This window comes from Pleurodeles waltl, chromosome 5 (genome assembly GCF_031143425.1).
Source record: "Pleurodeles waltl isolate 20211129_DDA chromosome 5, aPleWal1.hap1.20221129, whole genome shotgun sequence".
Lineage (NCBI taxonomy): Eukaryota > Metazoa > Chordata > Amphibia > Caudata > Salamandridae > Pleurodeles > Pleurodeles waltl.
The window spans coordinates 261051570-261069593 of NC_090444.1; the positions used below are offsets into that span (position 1 = coordinate 261051570).

Below are 18024 nucleotides of genomic sequence, written 5' to 3' on the forward strand. Positions count from 1 at the left end.
AATATACCTGTCAAATTCCAGAGGTTGGTGAATCAATTTCAGGCAGGCCTGGAAGACTTTAGTGCAGCATATCTAGATGATGATGATATTGCTGTCTTTAGCTCCACATGGCAGGATTACCTGGTCCACCTCAGGAGTATACTTGAGGCCTTGAAAAAGGCAGGCCTCACTATCAAGGCTACAAAATGCCAGGTAGGGCTGAGCAAATTGGTTTACTTGGGACACCTGGTAGGAGGAGGCCATTTTCAGCCCCTCCAGAGCAAAATCCAAATCATCATGCATTGGGCTGCTCCTACTACCCAGACCCAGGTCAGAGCTTTCCTGGGCCTGACTGGGTACTACTGAAGATTTGTAAAAGGGTATGGCTCCAGTGTAGGCCCCTTGAATGACCCTACTTCAAAAAATGCCTAAAAAAGGTACAGTGGACAGTTAGCTGTCAAGAGGCCTTTGATACACTGAAAAAGGCCATGTGCTCAGCTCCAACTCTCAAAAGTTCAGACTATTCCAAACAATTCAGAGTCCCTACTAATGCTTCTGAAGTAGGAATAGGAGCAGTACTATCACAGGTAAACGAAGAGAGTCAGGATCAAACTGTGGCTTTTCTCAGCAGAAGGTTGACCCCAAGAGAAAAGTGTTGGTCAGCCATTGAGAGGGAGGCCTTTGCTGTGGTCTGGGCTTTGAAGAAGTTGAGGCCATACCTGTTTGGCACTCACTTCACTGTTCAGACAGACCAATAGCCCCTCCACTGGCTAAAACAGATGAAAGGTGAGAACCTCAGGCTTTTGAGGTGGTTCATCTCCCTACAGGGGAGGGACTTTTCAGTGGAACATAGACCTGGGAGTGACCATGCCAGTGCAGTTGGACTTTCCAGATATTTTCACTTAGATAAGGAAGACTCAACTGGGAAAGGTTAGTCTTGTTAGCTTTCGTTTGGGAGTGGGTTATGTAGGAACGTGCCATCTTTCTGGCATAGTTAGCTCCACTTTTTGCCTGATATCAGTATGTTTGGACTGTAGTTCACTGGAATCCTGCTAATCAGGAGCCCAGTGACTGTGCTCTCGCCCCTAAATTTGGTTGATGGTAACTTCTTAAATCCAGAATTGGCATACTGATGCACCGATGTAAGTCCCTAGTATATGGTACCTGGGGTACCTACGGCATTGGTACACCAGGGGTCCCCCATGGGCTGCAGCATGTATAGTGCCACCCATGGGAGCCCATGCAGAGTGTGACTGCAAGCCTGCCATTGCAGCCTGCGTGAAATGGTGCATGCACCCTTTTCACCACCGAACCTGACCACTGCACTTAGACATTGTAGGTCACACCTCTGGTAGGCCCTTCAGCCCATGGGCAGGGTGCGTGCCTGTACATTTGAGAGTACCCTTGCATAAGCAGGGTACCCCTACAGACCCCAGGCTAATTCCTGGTTCTGTAAGTACGGAGAAGCCATTTTTAGGTATGTAATGGACACTGGTCAACATGAGTAGTCCAACTACATAATGGCTTCTCCGAACGTAGGCATGTTTGTTATCAAACATGTTGGAATCATGCAACTACACAGATTCCAGTGTTATTTGAATGATACCTTGTACTCTGTGAGTTTCTTAGAGGATTCCCAAGTTCTGCCTGTGCAGCCCTACACTGTCTAGCTGCCAGCCCATGCTGCTGCTGACCCCAGACACTGTTCTGCCTTCCTGCTGATGAGCCAGGCTCAGGCCAGAGAAACAGAACAAAGGATTTCCTGCAAGGGAGATGTGTGACCACCTCTCCCTGTGTATTAGGTGTCTAAGGGCTGGGGTGGTGTGGCCTTTAAGCGCCACCAGACTGCTTTGAAAGGGACATTTGGTGCCCTCCTTGCATAATCCGGTTTGCACCAGTTCAGGTACCCCTGGTTCCCGCTTTGGTGCAAAACTACACAAAGGACAGGGGAGTGACCACTACCTCGCTAGCTCCTCCCCTTGGGAGGTGCACAGAACTCTGCCTGGTGGTCACTTGATTCTGCTCATCTTGGAAATAAGATGTGCAGAGGCCCCTGGAAGCATCTGACTGGTTAAGCCAGGTACATGACATCCCTGACTCCCTTTAAGAGGTGGGTCAATTCAGAGAGTGACCAACCCCCTTTTAGGGTTAATAAAGGGCTCTCCCATGGGTGGGTCACGCAAGACTCTCCAAGGAACTCTCTGCAAGACATCTTCTCCTCCTGGTCTCTGGAACCGCTGCTGGTCTGCTTTGGAACCAAAACACATCTGCTTCTGGTGGGATGGCTCCCATTGCAACATTGTTTCTCCAGATCCTGCAAATAATTCTGCAACATCCAGTGTCACAAAGACTCTGTTTGCACCTGGAATCATGAAGGAATCTAGCTTGGAGTGAAGGAATTCACCTTCATCCTCAGGCACCTCAAAACAACGTCGACCGGCTGGTGGGGTTTGCTGTCCCACAGACATCCAACGACTCTGCAACACAGGTGGTGAGTCTGTGGCCTCCTCTGAGTCCTGTATGTCTTCTAACCAACTTAGGATACTATGGCCCCTGCTCCTGCCACTGGAGTGGAACCCCTGTGCACCATGACTGTTGCACTTGCCAAGGGGTTCTTGACTCTTCCTCTGGGAGATCTTCAGGCACCGAGAAGCGCCGGCCTCCAGCATCCTGGAAAGTGAAGATCAGCCCTTGTCCTGCAGCTCCTGTGATGTGGGACTTTTGTTTTGTTGTGCTGGTTGGCCTCCTTGTGTCTCCCTTTCTCCATCACCTGTGGGTCACTTGTGGGGGCTCCATCGACTTCTGCTGGTCTTCCTGCGTGCTGAGGGCCAGCCCTTACTCTCCCTCCTGGGTAGATTCTCCTGAACCTTGCTGGTCTCCAACACTTTGCAAACTCTTCTGAAACTCCTGTTTGCATTTGCCAGTGCTTGTTGGTGACCTGGCTGGTCACTGACCCTCCTGCAATTCGGCGACTGTCTAGGAACAGCTGGTAGGCAACTCCTGGGATCTTCTGTAGCTCCTGGACCCCGCAGTTGGACTTCTTCCACCAACTTGCAGGTACTTCACCTTCAGGAGGGTGGGCACTACCACCTGCACCACTGGGGCACCTCCAAGGGTGCTGGACTCTGTCCCCTTCCTTTGCATGTTCTCCACATCCAGAATCCATCCCTGGGTTCCACCAGCCTGCTCCATGGGTTATGACAGCAGCGGGACAATCCGAGGCATCCACAGTCCTCGGAGAGAGTCCCTTCTCCCCTCTGCATCTGGGTTTCTGGTGTAGGTACTCATGTTTTCTGGGTATCCTGGGGCAGGGGCACTCTCCATCCATCCTCTTGTCTGCTGGTTTCCTCAGGGTCCACTGGGAACAGTCCTGAATTCCAGAAACTCCAACCACTACTTTCTGAGTTAGTTTATGGGACACTTGGGTGAGTAACTATGTCACTACTGGTTGCTGGGGTCACCCACTGTAATGACCTCTGGTGTCCCTAACTGCCCCCAGCTGCTAACTAACTACCACACTCACCTTGGTTGGGGTCAATGTTTCACCTTCCACTTCTTTAGTATATGCCCCCTCCCCCAATGGGGGGGCTGTGCATTTTTATGCTGTTTCTGCTGATTATTTTGATGTATGTACTGTGTGCCTGTATCTCCAAAGGGAAATATATCAATGCTAGTTTAGTAGTAATGCTGTAATAAAGTATCATTTATGTTTGCAACACTTATGTGGTTCATTCTTGTGAGAGAGTTGCTGCCTGACTACTGTGGTATTGCAAGTGTTCTACATTTGTCATGGATAAGCTTTAGCTGCTCGCCCCAGCTACCCCTAGAGAGCTGCTACCATCTGGACACCTACTCACTGTCACTAAGGGTGGCCTGGACTCAGTATGGGGTGCCACAATATAGATGTATATCATAAAATGAGCCAGCCTCCTACAGTGGAAGGATGGGCGGGAAAACACAGAGGGTGGGCGGGTGGGAGGGTAAAGATGGTAGGGAAAACACAGAGGGTGAGCAGGAGGGAAAACACAGATTGAAAGGGATAACACAGAGGGAGGGCTTGAACATGGGCGGGTGGGTGGGAGGGATAACATGGAGGGAGGGTGTTAAAACACAGAGGGAGGGTGTGAAAACACATAGTGTGAGCGGGGAGGATTAACACAGCGGGCTGGTTTAACATAGAGGGGGGTTGGTGGGGATTAACAGGGAGTGAGGGCAGGCGGGCATTAACATGGAGGAAAGGCGGGCAACACAGAGAAAGTGACGGAGGGTGGGAGGCACCACGGAGGCAGGGAGGGTGGAAAGGATGGCAGCAAGGAGGAAGGGGTGTGGAAGGCTTGTCAGCACAGACATGGGTGCAGCAGGCAACATGGATGGGGGGCAACGCATTCACAGAAGAATGAAAGGTTAAAAAGGCCTGGTCAGACTCGAATTTATGACCTACAATTAATTCACAAATAGCAGTAAGAAGCGCTCAACACACAACCATTTTGTCAACTGATTACGCACAGACATTACAGATTGTGACTGAAGTGCCTTTTGGAGTATATACGATGGTTTTTTAAGCATTCTGATAGTTAATGTGTGCCATAAAACTTCACATTCAAACGGCTTTTTAAACCCTTCATTACACCCTCTACCCCTGCTCATTCTGATGCATCAATTTGCCAACATTAAATTCTAAAATAAAATCAACAGGTTGTAATCGGTATGCTTGTTTTCTAATGAAAACATCTGAAAGAACCCTCTGTCCGTGGACGGCAGTGTCTTGGCGCGAAAAGGAGTGCTCCGCACACGTGCCGGGGGAGACGTCCATGTGTCCTTGCACCGCTTGATCCAACTCACTTAACGCAACCTGACTTCATCGCGGTCAGAGCAACCTTAGCTCTCCTCCCACAGGATGGAAAATTCCACTTCAGCTGAGCTGCAACCATCAAAGCCAGTGCGATAAAGGGATTCGAAGAGTAAAACGATCCCTTGTTTATTAAATGCAACAAGTGGCTCCGTGGTTTGCTAAAATTCACTGTGTGCATGTTCCAGTCTCGATGGAAAAATCACTATCGTTATTCTAGGGAACAAATATAAAAGAAAAACTCAAACAACAAAATACTTCTGGATAAAAATACATTTCACTCATCCCTCCCTGTTCTTGCTTGCTCTGGGTGTATTAAACTCAATGACAGTGTTGATAACTAAGTACATGCACACGTCCACCTCATCTTCAAAGTAGTGAGATAGGGCTACTCGTGAATGGACCAAATCTGGGACCCACTTTTCGCCCCCTTCAGGGAGTTAAGCTACAAAATGGCCCGTTTAGTATTTAGTGCTTCAGTTTAGGAACCCTAAACGCCGACAGAGCATCCAAAACCATCCAAATTCCACTAGTCTGTTTTCAGTGTTGTCAGTCTTCTTTTGGACAGCCTCCACGGCTTTTCCACCTTTCAATATTCCCACCATAGTCCCCTCGCTCGATTCATCAAAGACCTTCGGAGTGCAATCGAGGTCCACCTTGGCTGAAAGAAACCTTTCTTCGTTGTGTGTGATCCAAGTTTCTTTTTAAAAATACCAAGAATCTCCTGTTTGCTGTTTGTGTCAGCAGGTGCCTGGGTGGCATCTCTGCTTGTAGGGAAAGCAGAAACTCCCTACATTTCCTTTTAGGCCCCAACACCTCAAGAACACGATCCCTCCTGCACCTGAAGCCGGTTTGCCAGTCTCTACTTGCCACGAGGCTCAGCACTGCTCATGGCCCAACTGCTGCCATCTTGGAATCTCCGGCCAGGACTGGGAGAGGGGACCTCCTAGATATGTCAGTCCCTTGGGGAAGCGGTCATTCTGCAGACCATGCTCTGAAAGTCAGCCTCCTCATGACAGCGGGTCATGGAGATGAACACATAGGTCAGGCGGAGCGTCAATAAATGCGCCTTCTCCGGAGCCCACATTTTCATGACCCTCCTGTTTACCGCAGCTAATGCTGGTTTCAGAAGTGGCTTTCAGAGGGATTCTACAGACATCATGAAATGCCCGCAGACAAATCACGGCGATATTCACAACTCTATTTAGACCGAGGGGTCAAAACATTCTGGATACTTAGGAGAGTAACTAAAGTCGAGAGAGAAGCAATGGATATAGTTTCCAGAGCCCTGACCTACGATCAAAGTCACAATTGGAACTTCAAATGGCAAACGGGGACGCACTTTATTAGGGGCCAGTGCTCAATATGAGCCGGCGGTTGCAGGTGGGGCCCAGCACTATTTCCTGGGGGCCAAGACTTATTTTTAATCATCACATTTTCACTCAGAAGAAAGGCAGCGGCAGAGGGGGAACGGAGGTGGTAAAATACGGAAAAATAGTGAAAAAGGAAGGAAAGCAGAGATGAAAAACCTACAGCGGGGAGTGTAAGGCAGTAGATGAGGGAGGCATGAGGATGAATCAAGAGCAGACGCCCTGGTATTCTGTAACCCCGATTCGCCAAGGGGACCGACGGCATCTGAGAAAAACTTGTGCGCCCGCACTTATTACTTCACAAATGAAACACTAGTAGGGCCTTTGGTTCGAGGGCTCGTGAAGGGCCCAATGAGGAGGCTCAAGAGCAAAGTGGTCATTGGTTCGAAAACCCAGCCAGACCGGATAATTCACGCCTAGGAGATCCTTCGGCATCTGGAGGTTGTCCAGGGCCAACAGAGCACACATTATCCAAGGTTCTGTTCTTGGTACCTCAGGAACTGTTTTCACGTTTTCTTTAGTTTTCGTAACATACCCTTTGAAAGCAGACAGCAAGTCTCAGTTATGGGGCACGTGATGACACAGGGGAAGCATGCTGGAGGGCACGCGGGGTCCGAAAAAGGGTGATCACGTCCATCCCAGTTCGAAGCACTGCTCATTCATCCAGTCATCTGCTTCTCTGACCTCCGTCGAAGAAGGCGATGAGAAATGCTCCAGGGGTGATTCAGGCTGGGTGTCAATGCCAAGGCAACTAACAAAAGCCCTATGGCGATCAAGGGTGGAGGTCTGACCCAGCTGCCCTGTCGCGCTTAAATATGGACAGGGTCAGCAACACTGATAAGGCACCGAGGAAAGACGCAACGGTAGTGCTTAATTTAAGATGGTGCTTGCCGGTGCTGTGAAACACAAATATTAGTGGGTTTGACATTTTTGAAAACATGCAGCACGTCTTGTTAATGAATGAGAAGAGAAGAGTGAGCCAGGCAGACTGGGCACATGGAAAGAGTTGCAGTTGTACGTGAGGACGGCGCAAGCCTATTCTCGATTACTGGTTGCATCCTTGCATGAGTAGTCTGTACTTTACCTCCCCTCCGGAGCTCCCACAGACTGGTAACTCAGGCAGCTGGTCTGAAAGTCATTTCCAATGCTTCCAAAACTCTTTCACGATATACCTGCGATTACAAGTGTTAACAGTAGCCACTGGAGAGGCTTGACTATAAGCAAGGTACTAGTCAGAAGAAGAGATTGTGCAAACTCGTCTCGACAATGCTGGCTTCAGCACAGGAGTCTGTGCACATAAGAGTTTGTATAAGTGAGGCGAGACGAACCGGCCGAACCTTGCACAGGCACCCTACTGGCAAGCCTAAAGAGCACACGTGCAGTCATTCTACCTCTAAGAAAATGAAGGCGATGAGTTCAGAGGTAGCCTCAATTTCCAAATTATATCAATTTACAAGACAGTTAACACTACTGCTAAGGGCTGGACGGCTCCCCTTCCAAGATGGAAAGAGGAAAGGGTCCTCCTTGAAGTAGCGGGGATGCTGGGATAGGGCTTTCGCCACAAGGGAAATGTCTTCCAAATGGAGAAGGAAAAAAAAGATTCTGAGTTTGCAGCTCAGAAAAAGGGAAGCTGATTGTTAGCTCCCTACTATCACCCACTCCGAATGTGGAAATCGTTAAGGAAAGGGAATACCCCAACAGAGAAAACTCAACCCCATTCTATCAACTTCCAGTATTACTGCTGCATTTGGAATGAGATTTAACAGCAAACGTGGGGCACCTTTGGGAGTCCCAGTCAGGGGTAAAACAATTCCAAAGGTCCTCTTACATTAAGATTTGGAAGATCAATTTTCTGCATTTGGCCAATAAGCAGTACTGATGTAAGCTCACCAATGGGAGGTTGCGTAATTAGGGAACCGCCTAGCAACGGATACCTGCAGTGCCTGGAGACCTTAGACACTGAGCAATGATGGAAGGTGGTTCACCTGTGGTCCCAGCAGTTGTCTCTGGGTCCTCACAGTGGGAAAAGAAGGTAGATTAAGGTAGATTTCTGGTGCTCAAGAAGGTGTAGCTAGTTCCCTTCCAGAGACAACTGCTGGATGTAAGGGCAGTTCCCTGAACTTTCTGCTTGCCACTCTTCTCATGCATATAGGTCAGGGTGGAAAATACAGTGGGCTTCTGTTCCACCTAGAGGAATATCCATCCCTCACCTCATGCTATTGGTTGTTAGGTATACCATTGCACCTTCTCTGGAGTGCTTGCATTGCAGTTCATGGAGGACAATCGGACATCTCCAAACTTTCATATTACTGAACTATCACATTTTTAATTGCTTGTCTGACATGAGCACTGTATATAAAAACTAATCTTTTTTACTTTTTACTGCAGCAATTTTTTTCAACGCTTCAGTTAACAGTCAAACGCAATGCTTTGCCAATGCTGGTTTAGTCAGTAATCAAGGAGTTTTTGACTCGTGTAGAAATGGAATCATATGTTACCTCTATTGTCTTTTGTTTTGGCGATATCATGAAGTGGACCAGTATTTGTGGAGTAGGAACATAATTGTTTATAACTTTGCGATTCGCAGCTATTTAAAGATTAATTATTGGCTTATTTTCCTAGCTGTGGGGAATGATAATGAGACCCATTTTACTGGTAGCTGCCAATGATTCAGTGAGTGACCCTTATGGTCCACAGCATGGTAGCAGGATGGATCTGGAATGGTGTATCTTGGACAGTTGCCCAGGATCACTTCTCCATCTCTTCCCAAATGGGTGCTTAGGGCAGTCCTCTTGAGCACATACCTGATGAAGCGGCTGCCTTCGATCTTATCAAGAGGGTTCCTGTGGTAGCTCGTAATGCAGTGTTCTGGAAATGGGAATGCTAACCTTGTATGTGATTTGTTGACTTCTGAATATCATATTTAATTTACTTTGTAATGCATATGGCCCTGTGAATATCTACATATGGGAGTTGTCTGCGTATACCTTGCACAAGAAGGGGGTATAACGCCTTCCAAGTTCCTCCACCTATGAAGTGTATTCAAATATAATCTGTGACCCACAAGAACCCTTTCCACAAAGCAAGGTGAATACTGACGATTATCTTGCTTTGCTGAAAACAAAAATAAAACGTTTGCGCGCAGGGGATACAGGATCAGACTTCCTGCCTGCACCACCATTCCATACACAGCTCTATCTCTGATTTGTGTCCTTCTTGTCAGCAGTGCAATGTGGCGCAGCCCACGTGGCTTGTGGTGTACTGTGCCAAGAACCACAAGACCCAAGTGAATGGTGCAGATGGGTGGTTTGTCGTCAAGGTGGCAGTCCTGAACATAGAACCACAGGCAGCTTGGTAGCACTGTCTGAAACTGAACTTCGATTGGCCACGTGCATGCATGCAAAATTCCCAGTTTTTTCCTGCTCATGAAGCATGTGCACTCCACATACTTCTATAAAGCAAAGGACATTCTGCTTGCAGTGGTGTGTTACCATGCTCGCAACTCCTTTCCCCAGATCGGTGTCCAGCACCTCGTTTCAAATCTCCCTTTACATCCTTTATTTAACTGAAGAGCTCTCTAGCCGTGTTCTTCAACTCAGATGATTCGTGATAATTTATCACGTAAAAGGATTGCCTTTTGACTGTGGTGACTAGATTCTCACTTTCAAGATCTCTAGAATCAGTAAATCCCAAATAACTACTTATCTGTTTCAGCTCTCAATAGCAATAACAAAGAATACACATTATCAATCACAAAACATTCCTCAGTTAAATATGTTATTCTCGTCATTCTAACAACGCTCATCAAGTACACCGTAGAGTTCTACTTGCCAAGTATGGCTAATAATCAATATATCTAAGTCATATTGGTCTTAATAAAGACCACAGAAATACCTTATAGTGGTTGAAACATTAAGAATCTTACTTTCTGGCACAGTCATTGTGTTACAGTGCATAATTTGTAATGGGATGCTTCGCAGCAGAGATATTGTACCGTGTAATGGTTGAAAATGGTACAAATAAAGTTAAAAAAGGGAATCTTTCTTTCCTACATGTTTACGCTTCACCTCTTCAATTTAATACATTGTTTATTCTCTTTTAGTGTTATTGGGAACAGATGGTAGTCAGCGTGCTTTACTATGCAAATAATGACTAGAAATTTCTTCGGGAACTGGTATTTTTATTTTAGTTTACACATTTGCAGGTTTCTCTTCCAAAACGTAAGATGTCTTTACATTTCTAAAATCATCAATTTCACATACCATATATTTTTGCACCTGCCTATTCAAGAAATCTCTTCTGTCGTTGCTTGCTATCACAAAATACATTAATGAAATATAATGTGGGACCCTACTGCCTCAATCTGATCTGAACCTGAGCTGCATGCAACACCCGTGTCTTTCAGTAATACTCTTTCTATATTTGCACCCGTAGCAGGGGGGGTAACACAGGACCCTGCCACCCCGCGGTGCTGGGGAGTCACCAACTATTGAGGGGGTTCTAATACTTCAGGGGACCACTTTTCGGCTCAGTGCTAAGGAATGTGTGCGATATGAGACTCATGGACCTCTCGTCATATTCTGCGTGGGGCATCATTTTGCGTCATGTGCTCGGGATAGTTTTAAAGTACTTCCATAGTTGCTGAATGGCGCTTCAGACTAGAATGCATAGAACGATGACCCTTGTCATGACCTTGTTACAATCTCTCTGCTTCCGGTCGGGGCTCGCTCCTTAACAATACTTTCAGAGGCCCAAGGGAAACTGGGAACGAGCTTTGCTTACAGCCCCTCTAAGAGAAAATCAAAAGCCTCAATGCTTTATGTTGACCTTGCATGAGTGCGTCATCTCGTGATTCCAGAGGGATACAGCTAATAAAACTGACATGTTGGCCAGGTCATGTTCGATTAACTGAATGTTCCCTAAACCACTGCTTCATAAAATAAAACTCTAATAGCTGCATTTTAACTGGTACATGTTTCCAATTTATTTCCATCACAAACAAATCTGCCCTCGACATTTTGGCACTCATGCCAGGAAGGGGCTCACAAGTTTTTCCTACAATCAGTGCCTGATTTTTTTTTACTTAAAAAACCTGATCAGCTCTTTAAGGGACAGGTAAAACATACCTTCCGAATGTATATGTTCTGCTACATTCCCACTTGTTTTTTTAGTAATTGTGAAATACTTATATTTGCAGGTTAATTTTGTGCATTTATGTCCAACATTCTGATGCTCAGGCTTTGTGACGAGATCATAAAAACTCTTCTCTCTGTACTGTTCATCAACTGTTGACCCATAATGGTTCATTATTAAAGCATAGCAAAGAGTCTACAATTATGATGTGATGTTATCTCCAAAACTAGGTCCATACCACATAAACTGAACCTCACAGTGGAGAGGGAATCTTCAAAAGTGCATTCTGCCTCGGGGGGAAATAGTCTTCATAAGGTACTGAACAACACTTTTGTTTGGTATCTGCTTTAATCCGCTAATTTGAACCATGGAGTATCTAATTCCCATTACTGACTATATTTGCCAAGCCACTCCCTCCTATTTGGGCACCATAAAATAGCGGGAATAACAACCGCGACCTACTTCTGGCACAGGGACCCTCTCTATGGCACCCTTGGGCAAGAGAGCCTTGCCTTCTTCGCAGAGAAGTGGCAAATGATTCTCCGAAAGATGATCAAATGCTGGTGGCATGGTCGGAGGGGAAGTCTCGAAGGGGAGGGAGTAGTTCCTTCGGACAATTTGCAACACCCACCTGTCCATGGAGATGGATTCCCAGTAGGGCAGGCAAATCCTACCCCCCGCTGGTCCAGGATGTTCCAACAGACTAGGAAGGCTTGGAGACAACAGAGGAGGTTGGGGGGGTCTGGGGGTTGGGCTGGGTGGACCGCTGGCTCCCTGATCCATGAGAATGTGGGACCCTATGTCTGCGGCCACCCAGAGGCGGTTAAGCATGCACGAGTCGGTGGCAGGGTGAAAATGAACGCAGCTGGGTGCCCCTTCCACAGCCACGAAAGGGGCGAAAAGTTGTCTGGGGGGGGGGGCGAAGAGCAGCTACGAGGCCAAGGGACCAAGCCGTAGCCCAGGAATCCTTATAACGCTCGAGCGCCGAGTCCACTTTGTCTCCGAAGAGACAGGTGCCATCGAAGGGCATGTCCATTAGAGATTGCTGGTCATCCCCTGAAAAGCCAGACGTCCTCAACCAGGTGGGGCGCCTCAAGGTCACTCTTGATGCAACAATCTACTTAGTGAGTTGGACCTATCCAGTCCACAATGAATCATGAACTGTGCTGCATCTCTCCTGTCAGTAACAACTTTGGAGAGAATCGCCCAGGCCTCCTCCTGGACCCAAGGCAGCACCTGTGCACCTGTATCCCAGAGAGTATGGGGTATCGGCCCAAAAGGCATGCGGTGTTCATGGACTGCAGCGCTAGACTGGCGGAAGAAAACATTTTCTTCCCAAGGTTATCCAGTCTTTTTGATTCACTATACGGGGGAGTGGAAAGGAATGCCCCCAGAAGAATAAGCCTGAATCGCAAGGCTCTCAGACATAGGATGTTGGGGAGTCAAGCGCCGGGTCACCATGAGCTTTAGGGACCGCTCCCTCAAAGCATTCGGGTTCATGGCTCGAGACTCGGAGGACGACTTCGGGTCATGGTCCAGACAACAAAGGCAGACAAGATGCGGATCCATCACCGACATCATTCGGTGACAGGAGTCTTCCAGGAAATCCCTCGACGCATCCAAAAAGTATTCCACAAAAGTGTCGCAGTTAATAAAAAAATGACTAGGGGAAGCTCTTCTCTAGGGTCTGTGCACAGGCTGGTGCGGAAAGAAAAGAACTGACGTCAGCATGCCGGGGTGTCGCCTATATACAACGCAACTTTATCACGATCCAACAACGCCCGTGGAATCGATCGACACCACCTGAAGGCACGCAGTGGTACTGCTTGAAGAAAAGATCTCCGAACCCAGTCTGACACCTGGGGGAAATTCTAAGATAAGGAATCTGCAACGAGAAGTCTCTATCAGATTTAAAAGTTTTAGTTTGTCTGAATTATTACATGTATAAAACAAAATTGAAAAGTGTGTATTAGAGGTGAATATGTGTGTATCTTTGTAACTCATAAGCTGATATTTGGAGGAAAAATGGTTGAATTTCCAAAATATATTTAAAGTTGAAATTTAAATAATAAACCATTTGGTTTTGGGTGGACCTATTAGTAATATTATTAACTTGTTGCCAGGGATGTTGCAGCTATAACTGTTCTGTATTACCCAAGTAAAGGCATTCCAAATGACACACATCCTTTTTTACGTTATTTCTGGCAACCCTGTCTAATGTGCTGGGTGATCCCTGGTGCTAATCTTACATAGAGTGGTCACTAATGTAATCTTGTCTAATGTGGTGACTATTACAGCACTACACTACCAATAATGTTAGGAGTACAGGATGATTTTCATTGAATACAAGTATTAAAGAAAAGTTTGGAGACCTTTGGTTCAAAAGTTCTAAGAGGCGATCCAGATGACAGATGTGTGAGACATAAATGCTAGTAAGATAGAAGAGACAACTTAAATCGCAACCCTAGATTTTTATAGACAGTTCATACAATCCTTGAAATGACTAATGTGCAGTGGAATGGATTAAGTAGACAGGCAATGTAGTGAAAAGGGATGTAGTAACATCTATGGATGCAGGAATGCTGCAGAAGCCCCCAAAATAGCTATGATGGAATTCAGAATGTGAATGAGAAATAAAGATGCCTTTACATTTTATTTTTATCTTGTCACATTTGCTGTGTATCCAAAGACAGAGATCAAATGCCTGGCTAAGCATATCTCATATTGCAGCTTATTTTTTCAACACGGATAATGGTGTTGACTTTACTTTCTCGGACTACAAAGTTAGAGGATTTTGTGAAGTGAACTAGCTGACAATCTTTCTGGGGTACATGGAGAATGAAAGAAAAAGAAGCAGGGTGTCAATAAACACAACAATCTTTAAATACTTGTAAATGAACTGTACAAATTATTCTGCATACATCAGCAGTTAAGAGCACAAATGAAACACATTGTTTGTAGTTCTTAAGTATGATAGAAATACAGATTGTAATACAATTAAAACAAATCAGGGCACTTTACTTGGTGATGCACCAATGATAAATATTCATGAATTCCAAACATTACTGTATGAGCCTAGATAGCTTAATCGATAACACTGCATGGCTCTTAAAATTCAGGGGCCGTTTCAATGGAAATGTGTTGTCTGTAAATTACAGTGCGCTACCACACCATACTTTAGTAATATATGTGTGGCAGTGTGCTCCACAATGCACCACATGCTATGTAGCACAGCCTTACCACTCTCCTGCTGAATTTCTGTGGCTCATTTGTGACACTTGTTCTTGGATCTTTCACAATCCTTATGGATCAGTGATGTAACACTGGTGGCAGCACACCCACACTGAAAATTGTTCCAGTACCACCATGTGGTAACGTAGAACATCGTTATATGCACATTTCTTCCTTCATGGCAGAATTCACTCACTCACTCAACCATGTAGAACTCTCAGAAATGCAATATATTAATCTGCACCTCATTCGGAATCACTCTGCCTCTCAGGTACAGGGCAAGCGCCTTCTACATGCTTACAACACGTGTTTGCAAGCGCTACAAACCATAGCAAAAGTTCCATGGGAATAAAGAAATGTGAAGGTACTCAGTGTGTAACAGACTGCCTGCTTTGCAAACAAAACATCATTCATAAGTGTGGCAAGCTTGTTTCGAAAGTAAGGGTGCCCAACGTAAGACCAGGAGGGCCAGGTCCGTGCCAGATTTTCAAAATAAAGAATTACGTCTAAATGATTCTTACACTTTTATTCTATGCGAATTTATCTTATGTGGACATCCTGAAAATCTAGCACAGATCCAGACCTCCTAGACCTTCGTTGAGCACCCCTCGTCTACAGTTATACCTAAACATAAAGCTAAAACTCCCCATAGCCCAGAGTAAGTACCATGTACCTCAGTCAAACTGTAAATTAACTGAATGCGAAGGCCCGATTACCGTCGGAGTGAAAGTCTGACTTTACATTTAAAGGGGCGTATGGTAACAAAGCAACTTCTGCCCTAATACAACTACTGCACACAAGTGTTAACTGAAGACTGAAACTTGTTCACACCTTACCTCATGACAAAGGGCACAAAGGGTGCCATGCTGAGAGCAGAATGTGTGCCATCCATTGGAGAAGGGTACAGTTTACCCAGGATCAAAAGCAGAAGGAACAAGCTCGGGTGCAGCTTCAGCTCGCTGGTGTCACTGGAGGAAAACAGCCGTGTCAGATAGTCCAGTACATTTATATTCTAATATAACACAACAAGACACATACTGGCATCCTACCAGAGGCCTGCACCCAACTGTTGTTCCTTAGTTACCTTTACTGTAGAAAACTGTTAACAGAGAGGAGGACACATGTAGGTACTTTTAGTGAGTTTCAAACAGAATTATGAAGTGAAGAGGACCACAGGTACTGCCATGCGTTGGTACCCAGTAGGAATAATGTTAGAGATGCAAACAAGGTACCAAGCCTTCAGAAAACAGACTTAAGTGATTCGAATCCTACATTTCCCAGGATGGAGTGAGCCTGAGAGTCTATCCAACAGGACACAAAGCAAACGACTGCTATGGGTTATCTGAGACTTCTCCCGGATAGCACCAAACCTCTCTGCCGTATCCCTTCCCTCGTCTCTGCGATCTAGATGCATCTTTAACTTTTAAATCCCTCCTCCAATGCAAATCCTCCTTTCAAATACCAAACCTATCTTCCTCCCACACTCACACTCCTAATAATTGGCAAATCCTCTAACATCTCTAAATGTTCATCTGCCCCTCAGCCTTCATCTGCTCGAATTCTACATTTCCCATACATTTCAACCCTCTTATTCTTATCCTCCTTGCACTAACCCAGTAGGCTCTCAAATCTTCCAATCCTCTACTCTACTTCTCAATCTTCACTCAATATGCCTCACTCTACCCTCCAGGCTGATCCACTTTATCTGCCCACTAATCCCAGCCTCTTTTTAACCCTGTAAAATCCCTGATGAACATGCTCAAGTGTGATAATGACCTTCTTACACTACCCCAACAAATGTTCTTGTACCCATTATTGTATTTGGCATACACTCCATCAACCTCTTAAATTTGTTCTCTCCTGCATATTTATCTGTGCTAGATAAATTAATTTTAACTGTCTGAGCATCTTGTAATTAATATAATATTTGAGCTGATGTTTGTCACAGAAACTTGGTTAAGCAACAATGCACCACCTATTTTAAATGTAATCATTTATGTGGACAATCAAATAGGTCTAAAAATCGTTCTTTCAGATAGATCAGAGAAGGTCCAGTAACTGTCCACAAAATAGCCCATAAGACCAAATGGCTAGATGAAAATAGAGCCTCTGATTGTGAATCCCTATTTGTCCAATGGTCTCCTTTACCAACCTATACACGTGCATTTCTACTCATCAGCATATCCTCGTTGTATCCATTCGCAGAGCCCTTCGTTGAGATAACTGCTGAGACTACCTAAACTCAACTAGCCTGACTCATACCAAGCAAAATGCCTACTCTTTAATCTCTTCACTTGTCATGTTGGCTCTCATAACAATGAGACTGCTGGATATGGGCGCCAGCACCACTGGATTGAGGGGAACTAAGACCAATCCCACACTGTGTGACAACTGTCAGTCTAACCCTTCCGGCCAGCTAGCAGTACCACACCAGCCCCTGTAAGTGGCAGTGATTTGTGGCAGCCGTGCACATGACATTCTGATTCCCAAAGTTAGAAATTGGGTGGCTAGTTGCCAGACGTATACACCCTTGTCCAAGTTTGGACCACAATCCTAGTCAGAGAAAGTCACTACACAATCCAAATTATTCTGTGCTTACCCTCTTGCAGCTTGGCACAGAGCTGGCAGGCTTAACTTAGAAGTGAATTTGTAAAGTATTTGTGCAATAACTCATACAGTAACAAAGTGAAAACACCATAAAAAGTACTCCACACCAGTTTAGGAAAATAGATAATATTTACCTGAATAAAATAAGACCGAAACAACAAAAATCCAATATGCACAAGCCAAGATATCACTTTTTAAAGGTTTAAATGAGTCACAATCCTTAAGAATCAGTGGTTGTATCCTTTTAACACACAGTACCTGGGATGCGTAAAAAATAATGACACATAGTGTTGCAGAGGAGATGTGTCAAAAAATAAGGCGCTGCGTCAGATTTTCCGGTGCAGCACATAGAATGCGTCATTTCTTTCCACGCTGCATGGGGATGCGTCGCCTCCCAGGAGCGCAGCCTTGGTTCCTCACTGCGATGCAGGGATATTCTGACGCCCAGGAACGATGCGTTCAAAATCCACGATCCGCTGGTAAGAAGGAGCAGGCACTGTGTCGATCCGGTATATGAATCAGTAATTTTTCAGCCACGAGGTAGGCACTGTGTCAGTTTCTGCAGACGTTGCATTGATTTTCTGACACAAGGAGATTTTCTTCTCTTTGGTGAAGTCTTTGTGGCCTGGACAGAGTCCATTCCGCAACAGGGCAACAAGCAGGGCAGCAGTCCTTTTCAGCAAAGTAGTCCAGATAAGTCCTTTAGACAGCCAGGCAGCCATCTGACAGAGTCCAGGTGTAGATCTACTAGTTTCAAAATTTGGAGGGTCACAGATCCAGTATACATACCAAAAAATGGCTTTTAAATGGGGAAAACTTCAAAGAGTGGTTTTGAAGTGCCAGCCCAGCCCTGTC

At 45.7% G+C, this 18024-nt stretch overlaps 1 protein-coding gene across 4 annotated transcripts in view; it reads right to left on the reverse strand.

The window, feature by feature from the left end:
- Nucleotides 1-18024, reverse strand: part of THADA (THADA armadillo repeat containing) — a 1551972-nt gene that overhangs the window by 725778 nt on the left and 808170 nt on the right. For all 4 annotated transcript variants that reach the window (XM_069233992.1, XM_069233989.1, XM_069233988.1 and 1 more), the window contains one exon: nucleotides 15399-15530. In XM_069233992.1, the coding sequence (XP_069090093.1) occupies nucleotides 15399-15530 (132 nt within the window). The remainder of the gene's footprint in view (nucleotides 1-15398; nucleotides 15531-18024) is intronic.